Consider the following 27504-nt stretch of genomic DNA (forward strand, 5'->3'; position numbering starts at 1 on the left):
AATGAAACGATCAACATCTTTTTTTTTTTTCACCACCAATTAGGCGTTCTTTGGGTGGTATATTTTGCTAAGAATTATTTTATACTAAATGAATTTTAATGGGAGAAAAATGGAAAAAATAATAATTATTTCTTTTAGTCCATTATAATTTTAAAATAATACATGCTACCTTAATTAAAACCCACACATTTTATTTGACCATTTGTCCCAGTTATTGTAAATCTTTCCCTAGTACAATGTATGGCGCCAATATTTTATTTAGAAATAAAGGTACATTTTTTTCAGTTTTGTGTCCATCACTATTTACAATCCCATATTTTCAAAATTAATAATAATATATCTTCTTGCCATACATATTAAAAAAGTTCAGTCCCTAAGGTAAATATTTATGTATTTACGCCGGCAAACCGTTCGGGCCATCTCTAATAGTGGGCACCTGGACCGTCCATCTGAAATTTTACATTTTGAAAATTAGTGTTTTGAAAAACATCGTTTTTAAATTCGTTTTAACAATTATAATTTAATAAATAATTTCTTTGAAATGTATTATCTTAGAAATGTATCGCTTTTTGCATTAACGTTGTTTGCAGAGGAGAAAAGGGGTTTTAGGGTTAGGCGTCAGGAAAGGGGGTTTTAGGGTTGGGTGTCAGGAAGGGGGTGTTAGGGCTAGGTACCACCAGGGGTGTCTTAGGGTTAGGTACCACCAAGGGGGTCTTAGGGTTAGGTACCACCAGGGGTGTCTTAGGGTTAGGTACCACCAGGGGGGTCTTAGGGTTAGGTACCACCAGGGGTGTCTTAGGGTTAGGTACCACCAGGGGTGTCTTAGGGTTGGGCACAACCAGGGGAGGGTTCTGTGTGAGAGTAGGATTAGGTTTAGTAAAATATCAGTAACATTTACCAAAGTTGAACTATGCTCATTAAAACTGTATATACTGTAAAATATATTTTTATTTTCATTGGTATAGACAATATCTTTCCCTTTTTAATACCGTTATTTTAATGTATTTATTATTCTATCTTAGATAAAGATGAAGGAATGATAAAAAAAAAAATTGTTATAGACAAGATCTTACAATTTCAGCTATACCCCGCGCTCTTTTTTCCTGGCACTTTTATTTAATGTCTGCATGTAATTTACCAGGTCCCACTCCAGTGACATGCCAGTATCTTTGTCTACTGTTCCCCTAGTTTCCTCCTTTACCGTGTGCTTCAAATCCATGATGTTCTCCCTACAAACACTGTATAACACTGAGGAAGTGGGAAAAGTCCATGAAATGTGTCATATTTTAGTGTCCAGTAAATTTGTATTTTCACAATCCCATTCCTCCTCTGAGCTATTGTTTATTTTAAACTATTTTAAAACTTTTCCCACCTAGCACTGTTTATTCACCTAATTAGGGGTTTCCACTGTGATTTTACGTTCAGTGGTTTATGTTTTTACCTGGAGTCCAACTGACAACAACCCACGTGGAGATGGAGTTCTCCACATTCTTGTTAGTGTGGTTACCAATACCTACTAGCAACCCAGTTTTGTAAGTAGAATTTTTAGTTGCTTCCATTGATTTAATTACTAAACTATACTGCCATTCCTGTTTCCTCTGTCTGATTTTCCTGGAGTTCATCTGTTGACGTTCATCCACCAGATACACTCACTAGACTGAACAGGTGGCTTTTCAGTTTTGATCTAAATGCCTTCAGGGTTTTGATTGGGTATGGAAAGGCATTCAAAAGGGTAAAGGCAGCATAAGAAAGGGCTCTGGCTCCAAAGACTTGATGTGGTGCAGTTGCATAATTCTGTGCTAATTCTGTGCGGTCTTTATTTGAAAGGCTTGCATGGTGGGCATTGCAATAGTTCAGTGGTGATGTGATAAAGGCTTGAACAAGGGTTGGAGGAGACTCTGGAGGTATAAGGTGCTTCATTTTTTTCAATGTCTCTAACATGAAAAAATTAATGTTTCACAACAGCTGAAATTAGATTCCTGAAGATGAATTCCCCATCAATCAGTACACCCAGGCTATGCACAGAGTCAGAGCTAATTGGATCCAAGCTTTCTACCCTCAGTGGTGCTGATTGAGACGGAGCTGCTTTGCTGCTAAGAACTGACCTCTGACCACAGAATTTAGTTTAAGCCAGTTTTCATTAATCTACTCCAAAATCTCAGCTAAGCACGCACTCATTTTTGGAGAACCCATGTTTGAATGATAATCATAGTTGGGTGCCATCAGCATAGCAGCGATATGTCAGAGTGTGTTTTTTGATGAGTTTTCCAAGTGGCAGCATGTATATGGTAAACAGCAAAGGGCATAATATTAAACCCTAAAATACACTATCTATATATATAATAGGCTAAGTGCCTCAACCTTCAAGCAAGAAGAAGAAATAGCGCCCTGCCCCCAGGGCTGGTCCAAGCAAGAAGAAGAAGTAGCGCCCTGCCCCCAGGGGCGGTCTTACACTTGCCGCCGAGCTGGAGGGGGTAGCGGGCAGGAAGGGGGTATTAGGCACAGCGGCGGGGAGGGGGGTATGACCCCCCCTCCCTCACCTGGGTCCCCCATCTGCGCTCCTCATCTAGCTTAAGTTCAGCAGCAGCCGTCGCTATTAGTAAGAGGCAGTGGGCGGGGATGACTCACCACTTCCGCATTCCAGCGTGCGTTCCACTGTCGTCACTTCCTGCAATGCCGTCCACTTACAATACAGTGGGCGGCATTGCAGGAAGTGAAGACAGTGGAACGCACGCTGGAACGCTGAAGAGGTGAGTCATCCCCGCCCGCTGCCTCTTACTAATAGCGGCGGTGGCTGCTGCTGAGCTTAAGCTGGAGGGGGAGCGCAGATGGGGGACCCAGGTGAGGTAGGGGGGTCCAACCCCCCTCCCTGCCGCTGTGCCGAAAAGGTGAGTCATCCCCGCCCGCTGCCTCTTGCTAATAGCGGCGGCGGCTGCTGCAGAGCTTACGCTGGAGGGGGAGTGCAGATGGGGGACCCAGGTGAGGGAGGGGGGGTGTCCGACCCTCCTCTCTGCCGCTGTGCCCAATACCCCCTTCCTGCCCGCTACCTTCTTATGCAGTGTATGCTATGCCGCGGGTCCGCTGGTATACTATATTTTACCAGTACAGGGCTGGACCAGAAAGGCCACAAGGCTACTCTGCGATTTTGAGCTGGCAAAAAAGGAGACGAACCACTGGAGGACTAAACCATCAATGCCACATTACTCGTGCAGCCTGTTAACCACTTGCCGACCAGGGGTGATTTGCCTGATCTGTGCTTCGTGGGCTCTCCAGCCCCCAGCACAGATCAGTATTATGCCAGGGCGATCAGACTTCCCCCCTTTTTTCCCCACTAGGGGGATGTCCTGCTGGGGGGGGGTCTAATCGCCGCCGGCTTGCTGCGCTTTGCAGGGGGGGGCTCTTCAAAGCCCCCCTCCGCATCGTTTTCTGTGCTCCCTCCCTCTCCCTCCCTACCTCTTCCTTCCTGGGCTGCGCAGGACGGATATCCGTCCTGCGCATTGAAGGATAGGCTTCAGCCTATCATATGCCGGCGATCCCCGGCCATTCAGAGGCCGGGGATCGCCGATCTGCCCTACGCCGCTGCTGCGCAGCAGCGCCGTATGATGTAAACAGCGGGGATTTCTTCCTCGCGTGTTTACATTTTGCCGGCGAGCCGCGATCGGCGGCTCTCCGGCTGTTTACGGAGACACCCTCTGTGAACGGACATGGAAATCCATGAAAACCCACAGACGACCAGTTTAGGCCAATCGGCGTTAGCTGGTCGTCAAGAGGTTAAGCAAGATTTCATGATCAACTGTATCAAAAGCCACTAAAAGATCAAGCAATATCAGGATGGAGCTGTTTCTTAGCTGTGATGTTTCTTGAATGCTAATTTGTTTCTTGAGAGCCTGGCTTCAAGTTGGAGAGCCTGGCTTCTCAGTTGAGTTTTTTTTCGCTCACTTCACCGTCGCTGTCACCTGTGCACGCACAGGACGATGCCGTAAGTGAGGACACGCGCAGATGCAACTTGCAAGTCGGCGAAACCAAAACTTAGCTGCGACAGGGAACTGGAGGATCATTCCAGGACGGCACGGGCACAGGGCAGCTGCAAGGGGGTTGGCAGAAGCACTAGGTAAGTGAAACTCTTTTTAAAGTATACTCAGGTTTTCTTTAAGCAGCTTAATGTGAGGGGTGCGAATTGTGCATACACTATGCACGGTAGTGCAGCGTAGCGTGCGCTGGTAACTTACACACGCTCCATTCACATAACAGCCGATCCACTCATCCCACCCTGAGCCCTGTCAGGTCCTGTGGCTTCATAGGACGTGATTCCCGCACTTTGATTGGCCCAATAGGCTGCCTGCCAAATGACTTGAGCAGCGGCTTGAGCAGCGCAGCTTAAAAGGAACCTTAACTGAGAGCGATATGGATTTTTCATTTTAAACAATACCAGTTGCTTGGCAGTCCTGCTGATCTCTTTGGCTGCAGTAGTGGCTGAATCACACCTGAAACAAGCATGCAGCTAATCCAGTCTGACGTCAGTCAGAGCACCTGATCTGCATGCTTGTTGAGGGGCTGTGGCTAAAAGTGGCTAAAAGTATTAGAGACACAGGATCAGCAGGAGAGTCAAGCAACTGGTGTTATTTTAAAAGGAAAAATTCATATCCTCCTCAGTTTAGGTTCCCTTTAATGATTCATGAATCAACCCCTTTGTTCCTGTGAAAGTTGTAAACAAACCCAAGTTATGTGATGGAAGGATTCAAGTGATCTAAAAAGAAGCTCTCCATACAGAGTATGGTTTAATGGAGTATACCTGAGTTCCAATAGTTATGCATACTGCATGTATCCTAGGTTTGGTGCCTTCTGGACTGTACTAGAACTGAACCATAGCAGAGCTCTGGCTTCACAGCTCTCTCCCATTTATCAGTGACATTAGTTCATTCTGCATGTTTAAATTACATATTCCCTTTAAACAGGTTTCTCCACGCCTAAAACCTCTGTGTAGTTAGTAGGTTTGTCTCTAAGTTCAGCACTTGAAGCTACAAACAAAACAGCTATTAACCTTCAGTTAGAAATGTCTCTCCATGGCATCTCCCTGCTGCTTATAATCCTCTTATTAGGTAAGACATGTTATACCACTTTCATACACTTTAACTAATATAATGATGTTACACAATGATATAATGATGTTAAAAGTAGTCACTTTTTTCTTTTTTAACTGTAAATTGTCAAACTGTTACTAACAGTAGCATATGATTAATTAGTGTGTGCAATTAATTGTACTGTAAGACCTGTATGACTTAGACTGTTATACTGGTCAGGACAACGCTAAAGCCACTGTTCCCTGGACCTCCCTGCGGGTGGTGGTGATGGTGGAGGGTTGGTCAACGATTCAATGTTGAAGGATATCTGAACGTTTCGCCTACTAAAGTGATGAACAGGTTTTGCAGTGCTTTTTCATACAGGCACCTTATCACTTTGTTGGACATTCATAAGTTTACTAGCAATGTTGCCTGAACTTTGAGGCAAAACATCTTTTTGGTTTATTAGCCACTCCCTTGAAGAACTTGGTCTATGCCCACAAAAATGCAGTCTCCATGTACTTATATAAATATGGTTTTTGGCGCATACTCAATTCTTGAGTAGGTAATGGATGGAAGGCTTCTTTTTCATCCTTATACATTGGTATGGTTTGGTCTGCTATTTCTTCTGAATGTTGCACATTGAGCTGTACATACTTTATTCTTCTGCAGCTATTTTTGTGTCACCAGGGGCGTGGCAATAGGGGGTGCAGAGGTTGCGACCGCATCGGGGACCCTTGGGCCAGAGGAGCCCAGAGGGGCCCACCCTCAACCACAGTATTAGCTCTTTATTGGTCCTGTGCAGGTAATATTCACTTCTTTATATGCTTTGAATAGTAGTAATCATTAACACAATGTTTCCTATCCACTTCTTGCACCTCTGACACTGTGGTTGTCCTTGTTAGGTTTTGGTGCACCGTATCAATTGTTATGTACAAAGTGCTTGGGGGGCCCCAATGTAAAACTTGCATCCGGGCCCTCAGCTTCATAGCTACGCCACTGTGTGTCACAGTGGCAGCACTCTCACCTTGCAGCTCTGGGATCTCTGATTTAATCTTAGCCAGAATACTATTTTCCTGGAATTTGCATTGTCCCTGTATTTCCATGGGTTTCTTCTGAATACTTAGGTTTTTTCCAGCATCTCAAAAACATACAAATAAGTTAAATAGTTTGGTTGAAAAAAAACCATCCGTCCATCAAGTTCAACCAGAAAAGGAAAGAATAAAGGTACAACGCTGTCCTGTACTTGATTCATGGGAAGAGAAACAAAAAAAAACCCCTCTTGGGCCAGCTAGCTTTTAAAGGGAAGAGAATTCCTTCCTGACTCTAAGTGGTAGTTTCTGGATCAACTCCTCCTGGAATTACAGAATTACTTAGTAAATAGTTGTGGATCTCCTTCAATGCAAAAAAGCAACCAATCCTCATTTAAATGAACATATAGAATTTGCCTACTACTTCCTGAGGTAGAATATTCTGCATTGTAAACACTCTTGCTGTAAAGAAGCCTTCCTAAATACCTGGCAAAACATTTTTTTTCCTCCAGGTGCAGATCATGTCTCCTTGTGCTTTGTACAAGCCTATGGACAAAAAGCTTATCTGCCAAGCTTATATATTGCCACCTGGTGGATGTATATAAGTTAATCAGGTCGCCCTTAGCCGTCTTTTTTTTTCTAAGCTAAATAAACCCAGTTTGTCTAACATTTCATGGTCAACGTCAATGTCTTTCCTATAATATAGTGCCCAAAACTGTATCCCATATTCCAGTTGTGGCCTCACAAGTGATTGGACGAAGTAGTAAAATAGCATCTCTCGTCTTAAAAAAGAAAACTGAACTTACCTGGGGCTTCCTCCTACCCACCGTAGCTCGCGAGGTCCCCACTGTTCGGGTTCTGCAGAACATCACCCTGTTCGGGTGATGTTCGAGTTCGGCCGAACACCTGATGGCCACATGGCCGAACTAAGAGCGCATGGCCGAACGTTCCACGAACGTTCGGCTAGCGCTGTGATTGGCCGAACGGGTCACGTGGTTCGGACCCGAACGAGCTCTGATTGGCCTAACGGTCACGTGGTTCGGGTAAATAAATACCCGAACCACGTCATATCTCCGCCATTTGTCTGTGGGTTTAGCTTTGGGTAGGCAGGCAGGGTAGTTTGCTCTCCAGCCACGCTAGCCAGGATCCCCCCCAGTCATTGTGTGTCGCTGCTGGGAACAGTAGTACACCGCTCGCTCAGCCACACTATATATAGCATTGGTTACTGCCACTGTGTACCTCGCTCAGCCACACTATATATAGCATTGTGTTTACTGCCACTCTGTGTACACGGCTCAGCCAGACTATATAGCATTGTGTGTACTGCCACTGTGTACCTCGCTCAGCCACGCTATATATAGCATTGTGTTTACTGCCACTCTGTGTACACCGCTCAGCCAGACTATATAGCATTGTGTGTACTGCCACTGTGTACCTCGCTCAGCCACGCTATATATAGCATTGTGTTTACTGCCACTCTGTGTACACCGCTCAGCCAGACTATATAGCATTGTGTGTACTGCCACTGTGTACCTCGCTCAGCCACGCTATATATAGCATTGTGTTTACTGCCACTCTGTGTACACCGCTCAGCCAGACTATATAGCATTGTGTGTACTGCCACTCTGTGTACACGGCTCAGCCAGACTATATAGCATTGTGTGTACTGCCGCTCTGTGTACACCGCTCAGCCAGACTATATAGCATTGTTTACTGCCACTCTGTGTACAACGCTCAGCCACACTATATAGCATTGTTTACTGCCACTCTGTGTACAACGCTCAGCCAGACTATATAGCATTGTGTCTACTGCCACTCTGTGTACACCGCTCAGCCAGACTATATAGCATTGTTTACTGCCACTCTGTGTACAACGCTCAGCCACACTATATAGCATTGTTTACTGCCACTCTGTGTACACCGCTCAGCCAGACTATATAGCATTGTTTACTGCCACTCTGTGTACACGGCTCAGCCACACTATATAGCATTGTTTACTGTCACTCTGTGTACACCGCTCAGCCAGACTATATAGCATTGTTTACTGCCACTCTGTGTACACCGCTCAGCCAGACTATATAGCATTGTGTGTACTGCCACTCTGTGTACACCGCTCAGCCAGACTATATAGCATTGTTTACTGCCACTCTGTGTACAACGCTCAGCCACACTATATAGCATTGTTTACTGCCACTCTGTGTACACCGCTCAGCCAGACTATATAGCATTGTGTCTACTGCCACTCTGTGTACACCGCTCAGCCAGACTATATAGCATTGTTTACTGCCACTCTGTGTACAACGCTCAGCCACACTATATAGCATTGTTTACTGCCACTCTGTGTACACCGCTCAGCCAGACTATATAGCATTGTTTACTGCCACTCTGTGTACACCGCTCAGCCACACTATATAGCATTGTTTACTGTCACTCTGTGTACACCGCTCAGCCAGACTATATAGCATTGTTTACTGCCACTCTGTGTACACCGCTCAGCCAGACTATATAGCATTGTGTGTACTGCCACTCTGTGTACATCGCTCAGCCAGACTATATAGCATTGTTTACTGCCACTCTGTGTACACCGCTCAGCCAGACTGTATAGCATTGTGTGTACTGCCACTCTGTGTACACCGCTCAGCCAGACTATATAGCATTGTTTACTGCCACTCTGTGTACAACGCTCAGCCACACTATATAGCATTGTTTACTGCCACTCTGTGTACACCGCTCAGCCAGACTATATAGCATTGTGTCTACTGCCACTCTGTGTACACCGCTCAGCCAGACTATATAGCATTGTTTACTGCCACTCTGTGTACAACGCTCAGCCACACTATATAGCATTGTTTACTGCCACTCTGTGTACACGGCTCAGCCAGACTATATAGCATTGTTTACTGCCACTCTGTGTACACGGCTCAGCCACACTATATAGCATTGTTTACTGTCACTCTGTGTACACCGCTCAGCCAGACTATATAGCATTGTTTACTGCCACTCTGTGTACACCGCTCAGCCAGACTATATAGCATTGTGTGTACTGCCACTCTGTGTACACCGCTCAGCCAGACTATATAGCATTGCGTACTCTGCCAGTCAGTGTGTATATTGCTGGGATCAGTAATACTCCACTCACCACCAACCACTATATGAGCTCACCATGAGTTCCTCAGAGACCTCCGCTGTGAGCAGCACTCCCAACAACAGCAACAGCCAACGCCCCACGCAAGCTATAACATCCACCCCAGCAGCCAGTGGTCAGCAGCAGCCCTCCCCGGAGGAGAACGTTGTGTCCATCGGTCCGTCGCCAGAGCGATTAATGAGGGCTGCCATTGAGGAGATGATGGGGCCTGATGTGGAGGAGGAGGTCTGGCTCAGGCCAGCATCCCAAGTTAATGTTGAGGACGATGAGGGGTCTGTGTCTGGGGATGTTGGGGTGGCAGAGGTGGTGGGTGGGTCAGACTCAGGAGAAGAGTTGTATGATGAGGATGATGATCGGGACCATCTGTATGTGCCTCAGAGTCCGACCCCGGAAAACATGTTGTATCGTGTGTTTAGGTACTAAAATCTGCGTTCCCACTTCCCAGTACTGCCCGCAGTGCCCGGGTCCACGGATCCATATAATTTTTTGGGCAGCACTATCAAACTGTGGTACTATGAGTGAGTTGCCATGGTCCTTCTGTGCTGCCTGTCACACTCACCGTCTGTCTGCAGATGGATTGTTCAACACAGCTACGCCATCTGACATGTAGTCCTGGACCTTGACCATCTTCTCCAGGCGATTGGTGTTGGAGGACATGGAACTGCCCAATTGCTGTTCTGTGGGCTGCTGCATGGGTGTCAGAAAATGTTCCCACTCCAAGGACACTGCCAATACCATTCCCTTTTCGGCACTAGCAGCAGCTTGTGTTCTTTGCTGCCCTCCTGGTCCTCCTGGATTTGCTGAAGTCAGTCTGTCGGCGTACAACTGGCTAGAGAAGGAGGAGGATGTCAATCTCCTCTCTAAAGTCTCCATCCTCAAGGGCCTGCTGGAATTGTTCCATTTTTGACCTGTCTGACACTTTCTTCAATCAGTTTTTTAACATTGTGTTTGTATAAACTGGGTATAAACCCAGTAATTGGTGTTGTCCAGATTCCAGAATAATGAATAATAGTGAATAGTGAATAATGCGCGGGCCGCGTTCAATGCAGTCTAGCATGAATTGAGCCATGTGTGCCAGAGAGTCCTGCCAGACTCCTCTGTCTTCATGTTCTTGTGAGCGTTGTGATTGTTGTGATGCACCATATTCGTCACCAGCATCACTTTCTTCCTCTTCTGCTGTCCATTCCCGCTAAATTGTGGAAGTCCAACGTGCACCGCTCTGTCCCTCGGCAGTGGGGGCATCCAATTCCTGCTCCAACTCCAGCTGTTCCTCGTCCTGTTCTTTGTCATAGCTGGGACCAGCGTTTTCTGAGGCAGGTTGCCTGATGTTGGTATCATCACGCTGATCGTTTTCATCTTCAGAATCCCCCACTTGCATCATGCCAGCGGTTTTCCATCTTCAACATTGATTTCTTCAGTAAACACAGCAGTGGTATTGTAATGCTGACTGGAGAGTTGTCACTGCTCAGTCACGCAACGTGGATTGCTCAAAATTTTGGAGGACTTGGCAGAGATCCAACATGGTGGCCCAATCAGATCCACAGAAGCTTGGTAGCTAGCTGCTGGAATGCGCCTCGGCACTGCGCAAAAGCGTGCTAGCATGTGCAGCGTAGAATTCCAGCGCGTAGGGAGGGACATCACCCAGCGAGCGATGGTGCGCTAGATTGAAGCGCTCCTGCATCTCTTGGTGAGTCCTTCAGAAGCGGCACTGGACTTTTAACAATGTTTTTTTTTTTTTTCCTTCAACAGAAGATCTGCCACGTTGGAGTGAGGAGGACGCCGCCAACCCCGACACCAAGCTGAACCCCAGCGAACTCCAAGCAGAGGATCTTCAGGAACCCTCAAGGCTTTGAGCAAGCTGAGGAGGATCAGCAGTCCCGACGAGACCTCTCCTCATATGCGACTGAGTGCAGTGGAGCTCCCCAGAACAACCTCTCAGTTGTCACTTTGTCACTGGTCACTTTGTCACTTTGTCACTTTGTCATTTTGTCACTTTGTCACTTTGTCACTTGTCACTTTGTCACTTTGTCATTTTGTCACTTTGTCACTTGGCACTTTGTCACTTGTCACTTGTCACTTTGTCACTTGTCACTTGTCATTTTGTCACTTTGTCATTTTGTCACTTTGTCACTTTGTCACTGGTCACTTTGTCACTTTTCACTTTGTCACTTGGTCACTTGTCACTTGGTCACTTGGTCACTTGTCCAGATGATCTCGGTACACCTCCTGCGATTCAAATTCCTGCACACATTGCTCTGGGATTTGGGTGTGATGAATGATGCATCTAACTGGCCACCGGAGGCAATTAAGGCCTTCAAAACATTGAAAGCAGCTTTCTGTTCCGCCCCCATTTTGCGTCATGTTGAGTTGTTGATGTCATGTTCATCCTCGGCCTCGCATTGCATTTCAGTGCGAGGTGCATTTTCCACAGAAAAAGGTTGTGAATCTGGGCACAACATTTGTGGCTGTTCCATTGACCTTTCACAGGTAGAAGATTGTGGGGGTGGGAATAGCTCCTCCGAATAGCCCATTGTGTCCTGAAAACTACTCATTGCATTGCTTTGCGCACACATTTTTTTGTCCTCATGCAAGGCCTGAGTTGCACCTGAAAGCGTGGCCTTCTCCTCCTGCGCCTCCTCCTGTTCCATCACGTCTGCTGCTGCTGGGTTAGCGTTGACGCCCAGTCCCTGTTTATTGAACCTCTTATCTTTATTACATTTATGACTGCATGGCGGTAAAAAGCATGCTATCCGCACGCTTCTTGTCCTCATGCAAGGCCTGGGTTGTTGTGTCTCAAAAAGCATGGCCTTCTCCTCCTGCGCCTGCTCCTGTTCCATCACGTGTGCTGCTGCTGCTGGGTTAGCGTTACCGGTACCTTTTCCTGGAACCTCTTCTCTGTATTACATTTATGACTGCATGGCGACAAAAAGCATGTTACCTGTGCAAAGAAACATGACATTTTCCACATTTAAAAGACAGTTTTTCCTTTGAAACTTTACAATCAATTTTCTCAAAAACTATAAGCTCTTTTTCAAATATTTTTTTTCCTCTTGTACCCACTCCCAAGGTGCACATACCCTGCTAATTTGGGTTATGTAGCATGTAAGGAAGCTTTACAAAGCACGAAAGTTCGGGTCCCCATTGACTTCCATTATGTTCGGAGTTCGGCGCGAACACCCGAACATCGCGGCCATGTTCGGCGAACGTTCGCGAACCCGAACATCTAGGTGTTCGCCCAACACTAGTCCCCACCATCCTCCTGGTACCCTCCACGGTCCCGCTGGCGGCTCTGGTAATGCACCGACTTCAGGTGAAATCACGCGTGCTCGCCCCCGCTGCATATCTGACTTAATAAAATGTATCTCTTTTAAAAAAATGTTTGAATTCAAATAAATACTGTAAATTGTTACATGCCAATGAGGTTGCACACGCTCGCCCTCGCTGTGTATCCAACGCGTTATCATGCTGTCCGCCATAATGCGCGGTTACCTAAAGACTGAACTGCACATGCGCAGGAGGCTTGCGGCGACCAATGTGATGACGCAACTGGGGCGCACGTGCGACTTCACCTGAAGTCCCCGAATACCGGAGACACCAGCGGGACCAGGAGGAGAAAGTAGAGAATGCTGGGGGCTGGTAAGTCCAAATTCCAGTTTTAAATACAGATCAGGGTCCCTTTAATTGGCTTTCCACTAAATTGGCCTAGACTAAGATAAATATACTACACGACATATGCATATGATAATGGCAGGGATTAGATTGTGAGCTCCTCGGAAGGACATTTAAGTGACAAGACAGGGGCAGGACTCGCTGCTATACTGACTGGCTGGGCACAAAGGAGGAGGCACTGAGGGCTTAGTATGGGCATGACGCCCAGCTGGATGCAGAGCCAGATCATCTACATGGCAAACCTAGGCAGTTGCCTAGTGCATAGAAAGAGTCTCTGGGCCTGGTGGGTGCTAGCCTTCACCAAATCTTAGTGCCATCTTGCCTATCTTGCCCATTTCATCTTAGTCCTTTTCTGGCCAGATGCATTGCAGAGAGGGGGACAGCCACATTAAAATCAGCGGCAGGTGCCTAGTGCTAAATCTGGCCCTGGAAGTAAATGATCATTGAAGCAAACTATTGTTTCCAGGATTGGCTAAGCAGCAGGGAGGTGATGATGAAAATCAGGATCGTGTGGCATTTTGCAAACAACGGTAAACAGTGGTAAGCGATAGTACCGATGGCTGTCCAATTATCTGAATGGACAGCCTTTAGGCAATGAGCACCACAGCCATTGTTTACCGTCAAAGAACCACCCATCTGATCCAAGCCTTATATAGTGCAGGACTGCATGGATTCTTTAGCTCACGTGAACACATCTGCATCAGCGGATATAGGAGCATGCAAGATTGCATCTGCATGAACCAGGACATACCATGAAACATTATTGGGAGACTGTTTTCACTCATTCGGCTTTCTTTCTACTTTCTGCAGTCAGTAATTGCCAGCAAATTACCTCATCCTGAAAACATGACAACACCTGTGTATTCAGCAAAAAAAGGTGTCAAGAGATGTGCTGACAGTTTACAGTATGCTGGATTCAGGCCCGGATTTACATCACAGGAGCCTATAGGCAGGGTTGCTCAGCAGGACCCCGAATGCGAAGTTTCCCCGAAAAATTCGGGTGTTTTTTAGGTTTGCCGCATGCGAACCCAAACCCGAATGCTGCGATTCCGAGCCGAACCCGAATACGAAGCATGCCGAATGTGCGCGCTGGAATTTGGCCGGATGGAGCTGTGGGTTCGGTTTCGGGATTCGGGGATGACGTGATTGGGCCAATCAGAGGTCCTCCTGCTGAGGAGCTGGCAACCCTAGCAACCAATCAGAGGAGGGGAGCCTGGCCCTCCCCTCCTCTATATAAGGCGGCGGCCATGTTGCGGAGCCACGCACTTGTGTGACTGCTGCTGGTACTGAGAGATTCTCCAGTGCTGTGCTGTGTCTGAGCAAGTGCTTTTCACTGCTAAACCTAGCGTTTTGCTTCCTAAACACCTCATAAACACATTTATTGTTGTCTTATATAGTTAGCTAGTATTTTGATTGTTTTTAGTCAGCTAGTGTATAGTGTATACTGTGCTAGGCTAGTGTTAGTCTGTGAGCAGGCTAGGCCTGCTAGCCTAGGTAGCCTTAGCCTACTTCTAGCTTAGGTAGGTTAGGGATTCTAGTTAGTTGTGTACTTGTAGTACTAGTTTAGTTAATTATTACTGCTGTAGTCTGTTACTTTATTAGTTTCAGTACTGTGTTAGTTAGTTACTGACTTTGACAGGTCACCACCAGCATCCATTGTGAGTGACCTGACCTGTGACTGTCTGTCACCTCACCTGCCCGAGCCTATTGATTGCGTCTGACCGTGTGTGACCGTTTGTAATTGTCACCGATTGTCTGCCGCACGACTTACTTGTAGCCTATTACGCTAGGTGTTTCTTAGTTACCTGCGTGCGTGCATACTTCTAGTGTCTACTACTAGTCTACTAGTCTAGTACCCGTTCACTACTTTTTTTTTCAATTTTACTGTGTGATTTTATTATCATCCGTAGTGTGTGTAATAAATAAGAGTTACAACACATACAGGCCACCACACCAGCATCCGTTGTGAGTGACCTGTGACTGTCACCTCACCTGCCCGAGCCTATTGATTGATTGCGTCTGACCGTGTGTGACCGTTTTTAATTGTCACCGATTGTCTGCCGCACGACTTACTTGTAGCCTATTATGCTAGGTGTTTCTTAGTTACCTGCGTGCGTGCATACTACTAGTGTCTACTACTATACTACTAGTCTACTAGTCTAGTACCCGTTCACTAATTTTTTTTTCAATTTTACTGTGTGATTTTATTATCATCCGTAGTGTGTGTAATAAATAAGAGTTACAACACATACAGGCCACCACACCAGCATCCGTTGTGAGTGACCTGTGACTGTCTGTCACCTCACCTGCCCGAGCCTATTGATTGATTGCGTCTGACCGTGTGTGACCGTTTTTAATTGTCACCGATTGTCTGCCGCACGACTTACTTGTAGCCTATTACGCTAGGTGTTTCTTAGTTACCTGCGTGCGTGCATACTTCTAGTGTCTACTACTATACTACTAGTCTACTAGTCTAGTACTCGTTCACTAATTTTTTTTTCAATTTTACTGTGTGATTTTATTATCATCTGTAGTGTGTGTAATAAATAAGAGTTACAACACATACAGACCACCACACCAGCATCCGTTGTGAGTGACCTGTGACTGTCTGTCACCTCACCTGCCCGAGCCTATTGATTGATTGCGTCTGACCGTGTGTGACCGTTTTTAATTGTCACCGACTGTCTGCCGCATGACTTACTTGTAGCCTATTACGCTAGGTGTTTCTTAGTTACCTGCGTGCGTGCATACTACTAGTGTCTACTGTCTACTACTATACTACTAGTCTAGTACCCGTTCACTATTTTTTTTTTCAATTTTACTGTGTGATTTTATTATCATCCGTAGTGTGTGTAATAAATAAGAGTTACAACACATACAGGCCACCACACCAGCATCCGTTGTGAGTGACCGGTGACTGTCTGTCACCTCACCTGCCCCAGCCTATTGATTGATTGCGTCTGACCATGTGTGACCGTTTTTAATTGTCACCGATTGTCTGCCGCACGACTTACTTGTAGCCTATTACGCTAGGTGTTTCTTAGTTACCTGCGTGCATGCATACTACTAGTGTCTACTGTCTACTACTATACTACTAGTCTACTAGTCTAGTACCCGTTCACTAATTTTTTTTTCAATTTTACTGTGGGATTTTATTATCATCTGTAGTGTGTGTAATAAATAAGAGTTACAACACATACAGGCCACCACACCAGCATCCGTTGTGAGTGACCTGTGACTGTCTGTCACCTCACCTGCCCGAGCCTATTGATTGATTGCGTCTGACCGTGTGTGACCGTTTTTAATTGTCACCGATTGTCTGCCGCACGACTTACTTGTAGCCTATTACGCTAGGTGTTTCTTAGTTACCTGCGTGCGTGTATACTTCTAGTGTCTACTACTATACTACTAGTCCAGGGTCCACACTATGCATTGCCTGCTGTCAGTGCCACACGTCACTCCACCTCCTACTGCTGCTGTTGTATTTATCCTGCTGCTGTCAGTGGTCCCACCGCCAGGGTCCACACTATGCATTGCCTGCTGCCAGTGCCACACGTCACTCCACCTCCTCCTGCTGCTGCTGTTGTATTTATCCTACTGCTGTCAGTGGTCCCACCGCCAGGGTCCACACAATGCATTGCCTGCTGTCAGTGCCACACGTCACTCCACCTCCTCCTGCTGCTGTTGTATTTATCCTGCTGCTGTCAGTGGTCCCACCGCCAGGGTCCACACTATGCATTGCCTGCTGTCAGTGCCACACGTCACTCCACCACCTACTGCTGCTGTTGTATTTATCCTGCTGCTGTCAGTGGTCCCACCGCCAGAGACCACACTATGCATTGCCTGCTGTCAGTGCCACACGTCACTCCTCCTCCTACTGCTGCTGTTGTATTTATCCTACTGCTGTCAGTGGTCCCACCGCCAGGGTCCACACTATGCATTGCCTGCTGCCAGTGCCACACGTCACTCCACCTCCTCCTGCTGCTGTTGTATTTATCCTGCTGCTGTCAGTGGTCCCACCGCCAGGGTCCACACTATGCATTGCCTGCTGTCAGTGCCACACGTCACTCCACCTCCTACTGCTGCTGTTGTATTTATCCTGCTGCTGTCAGTGGTCCCACCACCAGGGTCCACACTATGCATTGCCTGCTGTCAGTGCCACACGTCACTCCACCTCCTCCTGCTGCTGTTGTATTTATCCTGCTGCTGTCAGTGGTCCCACCGCCAGAGTCCACACTATGCATTGCCTGCTGTCAGTGCCACACGTCACTCCACCTCCTCCTGCTGCTGCTGTTGTATTTATCCTACTGCTGTCAGTGGTCCCACCGCCAGGGTCCACACTATGCATTGCCTGCTGCCAGTGCCACACGTCACTCCACCTCCTCCTGCTGCTGTTGTATTTATCCTGCTGCTGTCAGTGGTCCCACCGCCAGGGTCCACACTATGCATTGCCTGTTGTCAGTGCCACACGTCACTCCACCTCCTACTGCTGCTGTTGTATTTATCCTGCTGCTGTCAGTGATCCCACCACCAGAGTCCACACTATGCATTGCCTGCTGTCAGTGCCACACGTCACTCCACCTCCTCCTACTGTTGCTGTTGTATTTATCCTGCTGCTGTCAGTGGTCTCACCGCCAGGGTCCACACTATGCATTGCCTGCTGTCAGTGCCACACGTCACTCCACCTCCTCCTACTGCTGCTGTTGTATTTATCCTGCTGCTGTCAGTGGTCCCACCGCCAGGGTCCACACAATGCATTGCCTGCTGCCAGCGCCACACGTCACGTTTTCAGTTTTGTTTTTTTTAAGTACACCTATTTCAATGTGAATTCACTTTAAAAAAAACACACAAAAAAACCCCGAATTCACGAATACGAATTTTTAACGAATTTTTAGGCGTAACCTCGAACCGAATATGAACTCGAACCGAATTTCGTGGTCAAAGGCGAATTCGAATTCGAATGTCATGCGGACTCGAATTCGAATGTACTTGAACCGAATTTTGGTACATCTGAGCATGCCTGCCTATAGGCACAAATGTCCGGGCAACTTAGACTTCACCCTCTATGAACCCACAAATCCTGCCAAACTGCACTGCAAGTGTGCTGGCTGGCCCAGCTGTCACTTCTCCCTTACTTCCCTTGCCCGTCATAGGTAGCTACAGATGTCCCTTAGTTTTAGGTAGCCAGCATATCTTCAGTACAGTAAAACCCCCTTTATCCAGGACTCAGTTAACCAGAAGTCTCAAGCAATCAGAAAAAAATAATCTGGCCTTGCAGGAAGAGTAAATCTACTTTTACACTTCTTTTAACAGTAAAAAAAACCTCTGTTACATTAAGTTTAGTCTGTCCTTTGTCTTAATTTGTTTATAATTACTGTTTTCAACATTAATGCAGAGTTTATGGTAAGTATGCAGTGTTTAGTATTGTACTGTTTTTTGTTTTTTTAACATTGACTCTCAAGCAACCAAAAACTACACTTATAAGGCATCGGCTTGTCCCCGTTGTTGCAGGATAATGGGGGTTTTACTGTATTAGGTAGCTAGAGGTGCCTCTGACTGAAGGGAGATCTTGTCAGTGGAATGCGGAGAGCCAGGTGAGTAACCTCTCATTTACGCTCTGATCAGGACTCTGTATAGGGAATAAGGGAGGGAGCCGCCTCTCCATCATCAGGTGCTTGTAGGCACATGCCTACAGTCTGATGGTAAATCCGGCCCTGGCTGGATTATTTAATTTGACTTGAATTGATAAAATGTACAGCTCTAAACTGCATTTGTACTGTAGTAATCACCCCCATAGAGTAAGGATTACAAGCAGGCATTATGGTATGCATTTACTTACATGTTATAATGTACAGTATCTTTATTTCCTACTGCAGGTACATGTGACTGCGACAACTCTTCATGCAGTTATGGCAATGTGGTAAAATTGATAAAAGATGCTACCGATATCAACGTCAGGCCAGTGAAGAACTGGAGAACACCAACTCCTGTCTCAGTTGACATGTCACTTTATACCATTGTCAGCTTGGTAAGACATCCACATCATTTTTTATGTTTTTAATCACTTGCGGTGCTAACTCAGTGCAGACTAATCATTACAGTGTAGACTAATAATTACAGTGCGGACTAATCATTACAGTGCAGACTAATCATTACAGTGCAGACTAATAATTACAGTGCAGAGTGATAGTGATCTCTGAGGAAGCGGGTTGTCCCGCGACACACGATAGGTCTTCCGGGCTGGCTGTGGCGCATTTGAGCGGGGCGGGGGAGCAGGCAATATATTTTGCTTTCTTTGGTCCGGTGCTGAGATCCAGGCAGGTTATGAAATACATATGACGCATGTGGTGAGTGAGGTTTTTATTTATTGCAGAGGTTCTATAGACTAATTGTTGGCTGATAGAGCGAATTGATGTACACTGCATCCTTCTTTTTGCACTATGCACTTTATTGGCTTGTATTTTTTGTATAGTTCACTTGATTCATTTTGTTGATATAATTATATGTATGTGGAGGATTTGACATATGAATTTTTATTGACCCTGCACACAGCACTTTTTTGTATTGGTCACTGCATTGGTGGCACTTTCACATTGCATTTTGCTGTTTGTATAGTTGTGACTTGGTAGCCATACATACCTGCCGCAGACAAGCGTATGGATTGTAACTTTTGCATACATTCATATTTTTCCTTATTCCTCCACTTTTTCCCCCTAATAATTTTTACTCCAATCGCCTTTATATTCCATGCAGCCTGCCCATATTTTTATCTTGTCTCCCCATTGTTGTTTTTGTGTTTGTGATTTTTTTATCACTATTACAGGCGTTCAATAGGATTGTATATTTGTATTTTGACCCACAGGTGGGTTGTGAGACCTATTCTCTTTTCCCTTTAATGCAAAAATTGTTCATTTCTCTAGATAGGTACAGTGGGAGTCATTAACATTCAATTATTCTTTAGATATAGCGCTGTGTTTTCTGGATTTTTTTGTTTTGTTGGGGCAAGTGCACTCCAAAAACCTCTAGCAGATCCACAAAACGCTAGAGGTATTTGAAGCAGATTTTCAGAGCGATTTTAGGCATGTTTAGAAAGATTTTCTAAACATGCCTGGTGTTTTTTGGAGCGTTTTTGTGTGGCAGATTTCATATATTTTTAGAGTAAAGCTGTTACTGAACAGCTTCTGTAACAAAAACGCTTGCAAGACAGCTCTGATCTAGCGGTTTTCAGAGCAGTTTTCCACTTTCCTATACTTTAACAGGGAGGCATAAATGGGGAAAAAATGAACCACTCTGGTGTGCACCATCCCATTGAAATACATTACCCAAGCGGTTTTCAAACCGCTAGCATTTTTAAAAATGCTCGTCATGAACCACTCTGGTGTGCACCAGCCCATAGTACTGATAGTGAAATAAGGTTGACTAAAATCAGCTTCTCTCTTTCTTATTGCTAAAGCAGCTTAGGACTTGGCATTCATTCATTTTCAGTGCCAATAATTATCTGACTAGGTTCAGGAGAGTAGAGTAATGCTAGGAACACACCATACAATTTTCTGTTCGATAGATGGTTCGATAGATAATTTCTGTCATGTCCGATATTATTTTCGATAGTTTTTTTCTGGTCAATTTCTCATAGAAGTGAATGGAAATGGATAAGAAAAGATAAGAGAATTGAGTGAGAAATTGAGCAGAAAAACGAATTGAAAATTGGTCAAACGGAAAATCGACTGAAAAAAACCATTGTGTGTACTTAGCATTAGTAGCCCAATCACAATATCCTAAGTTCCATTGCCCTTGTGTGATCTCTTCTTCCTCTGTAACCCATAACTTACAATTAGAGATGGCCCGAACCGTTCGCCGGGCGAATCTCTCTGTGCCCTGTACTACTCCGGGTCGCTATGACCCGGAGTAGTACGCCTGCACTGGCCCGGCAGTGTGCGTCCTAGATCCCGCTCCTGTTGCCGGGCACTCATGACGTCACGCACATGCGCAGAAAGTGCCTGGCAACAGGAGCGGGATCTAGGAAGCGCACCGCCGGGGCAGCGCAGGCGTACTACTCTGGGTCATAGCGACCCGGAAGTAGTACAGGGCGCAGGGAGACTGAGATGTTCACCGGCGAACCGTTCGCGACATCTCTACTTACAATCTGCCCTATGACCAAACCTTACCGCCCTTTCTTAGCACTAGCGCCACAACAGCCTAAATTTCACCCTTGCACCTACCCATAACCCTCTTCCTACAACTGGATGACCCCCCCCCCCCCTTCCCAGTCCCAACTGTTAATTTAACACTTGAACAAGCCAACTTAGCTACAGCTCATCAGTAACACTGTAACCCATTTACCCCCCTCCCCAGCTCACGCCCATAACCTTCCCTGACCTTGCTAGCAGGGGCATAACTAGGAATCACTGGGCCCCCCTGCGAAACTTTAGATGGGCACCCTCTCCCCTCGCTTTCTGCACAGGTAAACTGAAAACCAATGTTATTCAATTGGCTAGTGCACATGTTAATGTGTTTTACCCATGCAGATAAAAACAGCAGTAAAGCAATCTCTATCAATTATATTAACTTCTGTGATAAAACATGTTTTCACACATTGAGACACACATGATGTACAGAAAACGCATGCAGAAAACTGACAGATGAGTGTTCTCCCAGCCTCAGCTTCTTATTACACTCCCTCTGTCCATCTCTGATGGAGCAGAACTGGCTCTGCAGATTTCTCCAGCATCACTACAGTACACAGCACTTGGGAAGGGGGTGGAGAGGCTGAGGGCAGGACTTTGTACACAAGAGCCTGCTGCACACTGAATACAAATCTTTGTCTACATATCTCTGTATGATTCCTTATCAGTGGCTGAGCAGATGCAGTCATTAGAACGATTATGCAGAGAGCAGGAAGCTTTTTCTCTCTGTGCCCTTAGTTGTCAGTCTCTCAGGACAGGGAGTTCTCTCCCCATGGGGCCCCCTGCGGCTTCTGGGCCCCCCTGCGGATGCTTCCCTTGCAGGGGCTATTGTTACGCCCCTGCTTGCTAGATACATTTTTTTACCTTTTAGGAAAAAGTGTTTTAGTAATTGCTCCAGTTCTACTCTACATCCAAGCATGATAGAAAAAACACCGCATTATAGGACACGCTATAGAAGTACATTGGTTGTAATGAGGGGAGTAAATAATGCCCTACAATAATAATAAATACTTCCCATGTTCCCAAGACTATGACTAAATAGCATTCCTCACCTATAGCAGCCACTCTTTTTGTTAAAAGTAGGAGATATTATTAGGCTAGGAGTTCACTAGAAGGGCTGGCATCAGGGGGATATCGGTAATATTTCAATACTGGGCCTAAGGTGGAAAAGTACAAAATTCCAGGGTGGGGTGGGGGGGGGCAAGAGGGAGTCCTGAAAGTTTAGCTTATATGGAGTCCACCTGACTCTTCCAAACTGACCCGGCACAGCTCTTTTACCAAAAGATTTGCTTTATTGGATCTTACAAAAGATACATGTAAAAAGCTGTAAAGTGGCTACGGTCCACCGTTTCGGACCACCATAGTCCTTGTTCACACCACACAGCCCTGCCGGATCGTTTTGGAAGATTTGGATTACTAACCCGGTTGGTACACAGGTGGATCCATTGCATGCCTGACCCCTACAACATTTGAGTGCTGTCTCGCTTACTTGCTTTGGACATACAACCTGACTAACTTTTCACACGTTTTACCTATACGTGCTTACTTTCCAAAAAAGGAGGCAAGTAGACAGGATGACTATTGGTTTTCTTTAGAGCCCAATTAAACTAAAATCAAGCAAAGCAACCATGCCTATAATTGAACAAAAATAACATATAGAAGCAAGGTCGTGGTCAAAATACTTTTTTTTGAGTCAAACGTGCTTGTCACTATAGCTACCTTTCTGCCTGCTGTAGATTTAGCTGGTGGGTCAGTCAAGAGTGACCATGTGACTCTCTCTTTGTAGGAAGAACAATAAAGGCCAGACTACATTTCCCAGTATTGCAGTAGAAAATGTTGCTGAAACTAGTTGCAAAGGCAGTGACAAGGCTGGGGGAAGGAAATAGTTTTCACATTTGTTTGTTTAGCTGCACAAGAGTAGGGCAGGAATTGGTGTCAATCACAATGCTGTCAAAACCTACTGTAGATGCTGTATGTAACTCGAAGTAGTTGGAGTTCAAGACCCCACTTTATGTACAAGATTCCAATAGAGGGCAGGGGCCTTGCATCTGTATGGTAAAGTGTACAGCTGTAGGCAAGCACAACTATGAAATTGATTGTAAATGTAACTATTTCATTACAACAGGACATATATATGTCCAGTGTAGTTGTGGAGAGTGCACCACCAGTTTGTTACTAAATGTGGCAAATGTGGGATCATTTTAACCGTGACGAGTTGTAGAATACATTTTGGTGTGTCTTAAAGCTTGGACCAATGTCAAATAAAAAATAGGTAGGGACAAACTCAATCAAAACATAAAAAGTAATTTTCTAAATTTTGATCAAACTTGGGAAAGTTGTAGGAAAACTACAAGAGACATATGTGGTAACATTTTAACTGTGATAAGTAGTAGAATAGAGTTTAGAGAGTTTTAGGGTTGAGGCCCATGTCTTGTGTATTCTTTGTAGTCACAAACTGAATCAAAAGCAATTACATTTTCGAATATTCTGTACCAAAATAAAGGAACTTGGCTTTTTAAATATGTATACCATGAGGGTATATTACTATTATTTTTGCAAATAAGATCTTGTAATCATTGATAGTGTACAATGAGAAAGCAAAAAACTGAAAAAGACACCTTTTTTTCCAAATACAATAATGTCACCATACATTGTACTAGGAACAAAAGCTAAATGTTGTAATAACTAGGATGGATAAGCAAACACAATTTGTGGGTTTAACTTATGCTAGGTACACACCATACAATTTTCTGTTAGATTCTTCTGTTAGATTTACCTACAACATGGAAAAAGGCTATCTGGCAGGTAAATCTAAGATAAAATCTAACAGAAAATTGTATGGTGTGTACCTAGCATTATAGTTAGCACTATTTATTGTAAAGCTATATTGGATTTAAATGGAGAACTTGTGTGTTTTTTTTCTATTTTTTCCCATATTTCCCCTTAAAATGCATAGAAAATAAGGTAATTGCTAAACAAAATTACCACACGCTAAAAACCTAATTTGTCCCCCTTCCCCCCCCCCCCCCCCAAAAAAATATATAGATCATGTAGGTGTGATAAGTAGTAATAAAGTTATTTGTAAATGAATGGGAGCTGCGCTGATATGTGAAAATTGCTCTCGTCCTGAAATGGTTAAAAATGCAGTTATGTTTGCTTTTAGAATTCAACAAGTTTAATTATCTTCAGAGAGATTCCCTTTGGAAAAGTCAGTAGTGAGTAGAGAAGCAAGCTCCAGGCAATTTAGATTAGCTTGATTGCAGGTAATCTTATCTCTTTTCCCAGCTCCCCCTTCCACCCTTTTGTCTTCCCCCATGACCCCATGTAACACTGGACCAATTATGACGTAAACTCAGTACTTGTCCTAAAGGCGCCCCTGCCCCTTTAGGACAAGTACTGAGTTTACGCCATAATTGGTCCAGTGATACAACATTTGAGGATGTGGCAAACCATTTAATACTATTTGAAAAAACAAGGACGATCTAAAAGGAATTTGATTGTTAAGCATTAAATAGATAAACAGATAGATAAACATAATAAACATAATGTCCCAAGTAGAAGACAGCACACGTTTGTGAGATTCATCACAAATTACAGAACTCACTGTTCCTAATGGCAAGACATGGCTTTGACAAAGCATTGGCACATCCTTCACTTGAAGGGATGCTTAAAGCCTGAAAGAAAAAAACAGTTTTACTCACCTGGGACTTCTACCAGCCCCCTGCAGCTGTCCTATGCCCTGTGCCCTATTGTGAATCCTCCAGTCCCACGCCACCAACTAGTGTCGTTTTCGTCCGACAGGCGCACTGTGGCGCGTCCTGCAGACTGGACCATGAAGAAGCAGGCGCTTGGCCAGGCCTGTTGCCGAAAACAAAACTAGCTGGTGGTGCGGCACCGGAGGATCCGTGAGTAACTGCGAGGGCACAGGACGGCTGCAGGGGGCTGGTAGAAGCCCCAGGTGAGTAAAACTGATTTTTTTTCTTTCAGGCTTAAGTGTCGCTTTAAGGTCCATACCTACAATGCAATTTTTCAGCCGACTCACGCCGGGTGACCTTTTTCACGAGGAACGATTTTTTTGTGATTTGGTTTAACATGTTTTTAGTGGAAATTCATGACCAACATGATTCATGTTGGATCATTGAACAATGATTGTTTCAGATCCCCATTGCCTGCCGCAGACATGTTACAGCGATTATTTAACCTCCTGGGCGATAAACCCGAGCTGAGCTCAGGGTATATCGCGCAGGAGGATTTCTCAGGCCCTGGTGGGCCGATTTGCATAATTTTTTTTTGTTACACGCAGCTAACACTTTGCTAGCTGCGTGTAACTTCCGATCACCGCCGCTCGCCGCCGATCCGCCGCTACCCGCCGTGCCGCGCAACCCCCCGCCCCAGACCCCTTGCGCAGCCTGGCCAATCAGTGCCAGGCTGCGCTGAGGGTGGATCGGGACTCCCTCTGACGTCACGACGTCCATGGCGTCGGTGACGTCATCCCGCCCCGTCGCCATGGCGACCGGGGAAGCCCAGCAGGAAATCCCATTCTGAACGGGATTTCCTGCTTACTCTGATCGCCGAAGGCGATCGGAGTGGGTGGGGGGATGCCGCTGCGCAGCGGCTATCATGTAGCGAGCCCAGGGCTCGCTACATGATTTAAAAAATTAAAAATTAAAAAAAAAAGTACTGCGCCCCCTCCTGGGTGATGCAATTGTATCGCCCAGAGGGTTAAACTATAGTTTAAACAATAATTCCAGCCATCATTGCTGTGCTTGTGAGGATGGATCAGAGAATGATCGATGGTCGCTACTGATCCCTGATCCATCCTCACGTGGATACTTAGCTTTAGGTCCAACATTGGGCAAGATGGTGAGTCCACAGCCACCTGGAGGGCATTTAAATATCTTATTTAAAACTGACAAAGCATCCAGGCTCATTACAGAGTAACTGTTAGGCATTAAATACAAAATTAACTTTGTAGTGCAGGTTGTTACAATAGTCAAGAGGATGCTAACCAGGCAAATCCAAACTTTAAAATCAATCTTACTGTGCTCCTTCTCTCCCCATGCCCCCAGGCTCTAAGATGGTACACAGACTAACACAGACGCAAAAGAGAAGTGACATGCTATGCTGTATCAGCCTGATTGGCTGAAGCCTCTGTCACTCACCTCTCTGCACTTTGATTGGCCGCCTGCTCTCCCCTTTACTCTCTATGTTTCAGCCGTGTTAGTGCACAAGGAGGGGGGCTAGAGGCTGTCTCCTGTCACTGTCCTCAGCCCCCCTCCTCCAGAGGCATGTGGGCTTCCTCTCTGCTGCATCTGCCACCTGCAGAATTCTCCCTCTTCCCAGTGCTAAATATTGGGGAAGGATAAAGGAGCTGCACACAGACTCCCTGAATAATGGTTCCAGGCACTGCAGTTCCCTTCTATACTCTGCACTGCCTCCGGTGGTAATGTAGAGAACAAATGGGAATGCCAGCACTTGGGTACATTATTAGGTGAGTCTGTGTATGCTGCCTTTATCCTCTCCGCTGTGCTCTGAATCAGGAGGAGGGGGATGCGGAGGGGGGATTCTTTAACCTGGAGGGCACAAGGTGGCCCCTGCCAGGAAAATAATATAAATTGAAAATTAAAAGAAACCAAAACGTGGACAGTGCATTACATCTGATATGTAAGTAGAGCAAGCATTTATCTACTTACATATCTATTTTTTGTGGGGGGCATATGATGGCTAACAGTTGTTCTTTAGGTATTTGGAAGGAGTTGGAATTTTCCCTTGTGCACAAGTATGTCATTTTGCTTAATGTTCCAAAGATTTTTTTTTGCTAAAAGGGAGAAGAAATTAGGCACTTTATAAATTGCTCAGCAAAATGTGTAGTCTGTTGTATGTACAGTACTTGCAAAAATGTGTCAATTGAAAAAAAAAACTAATGTAAATTGAGAATATGTATGATGGAAGATATAAGAGATATACAAAAAATGAGGAATCAGAAGCCCATTAGCACATAACTTTATGTTATATGATGAGGGACGTGTAGAAGGTTTTTTATTTAAGGGGGATTACAGCCCCCTAAAAATCTAGGCAGTGGGGGAATAGGGATAGATTGCGCTTACAAATTCTTGTAAAATAAATGTAGGTAGATTTTTGAATTAGAAACTCTCCCACAGGTCTTAATTCAGATGGCCTGTTTTTTTGGATGAATGACTGGGGCACAGCAGCCATGGCAATAAATGGGGTATTTTTTAAAGAATTGTTTATTATTATTATTGTCTCCATCTTTTGGTTTGGATGTTTTGCAACATGGGCATTGAGGTACTAGCAGCATAACAATAAGTAGATTGCTATTCTGGACCATGGAGTGGATACCCTTTTTCTTTCCCCATGTTGAACTAAATATATAATTACAGTATGAAACTTTTTAA

General features: G+C 45.3%; 1 protein-coding gene across 1 annotated transcript in view; it reads left to right on the top strand.

Annotated features, from left to right (window-relative positions):
* LOC137537915 (5-hydroxytryptamine receptor 3A-like) overlaps positions 1 to 27504 on the top strand; it is a 106358-nt gene that overhangs the window by 18211 nt on the left and 60643 nt on the right. Inside the window, exon 4 of the mRNA XM_068259845.1 lies at positions 18782 to 18933. Coding sequence (XP_068115946.1) covers positions 18782 to 18933 — 152 coding nt within the window. The remainder of the gene's footprint in view (positions 1 to 18781; positions 18934 to 27504) is intronic.

Source organism: Hyperolius riggenbachi, chromosome 11 (assembly GCF_040937935.1).
Source record: "Hyperolius riggenbachi isolate aHypRig1 chromosome 11, aHypRig1.pri, whole genome shotgun sequence".
Classification (NCBI taxonomy): Eukaryota; Metazoa; Chordata; class Amphibia; order Anura; family Hyperoliidae; genus Hyperolius; species Hyperolius riggenbachi.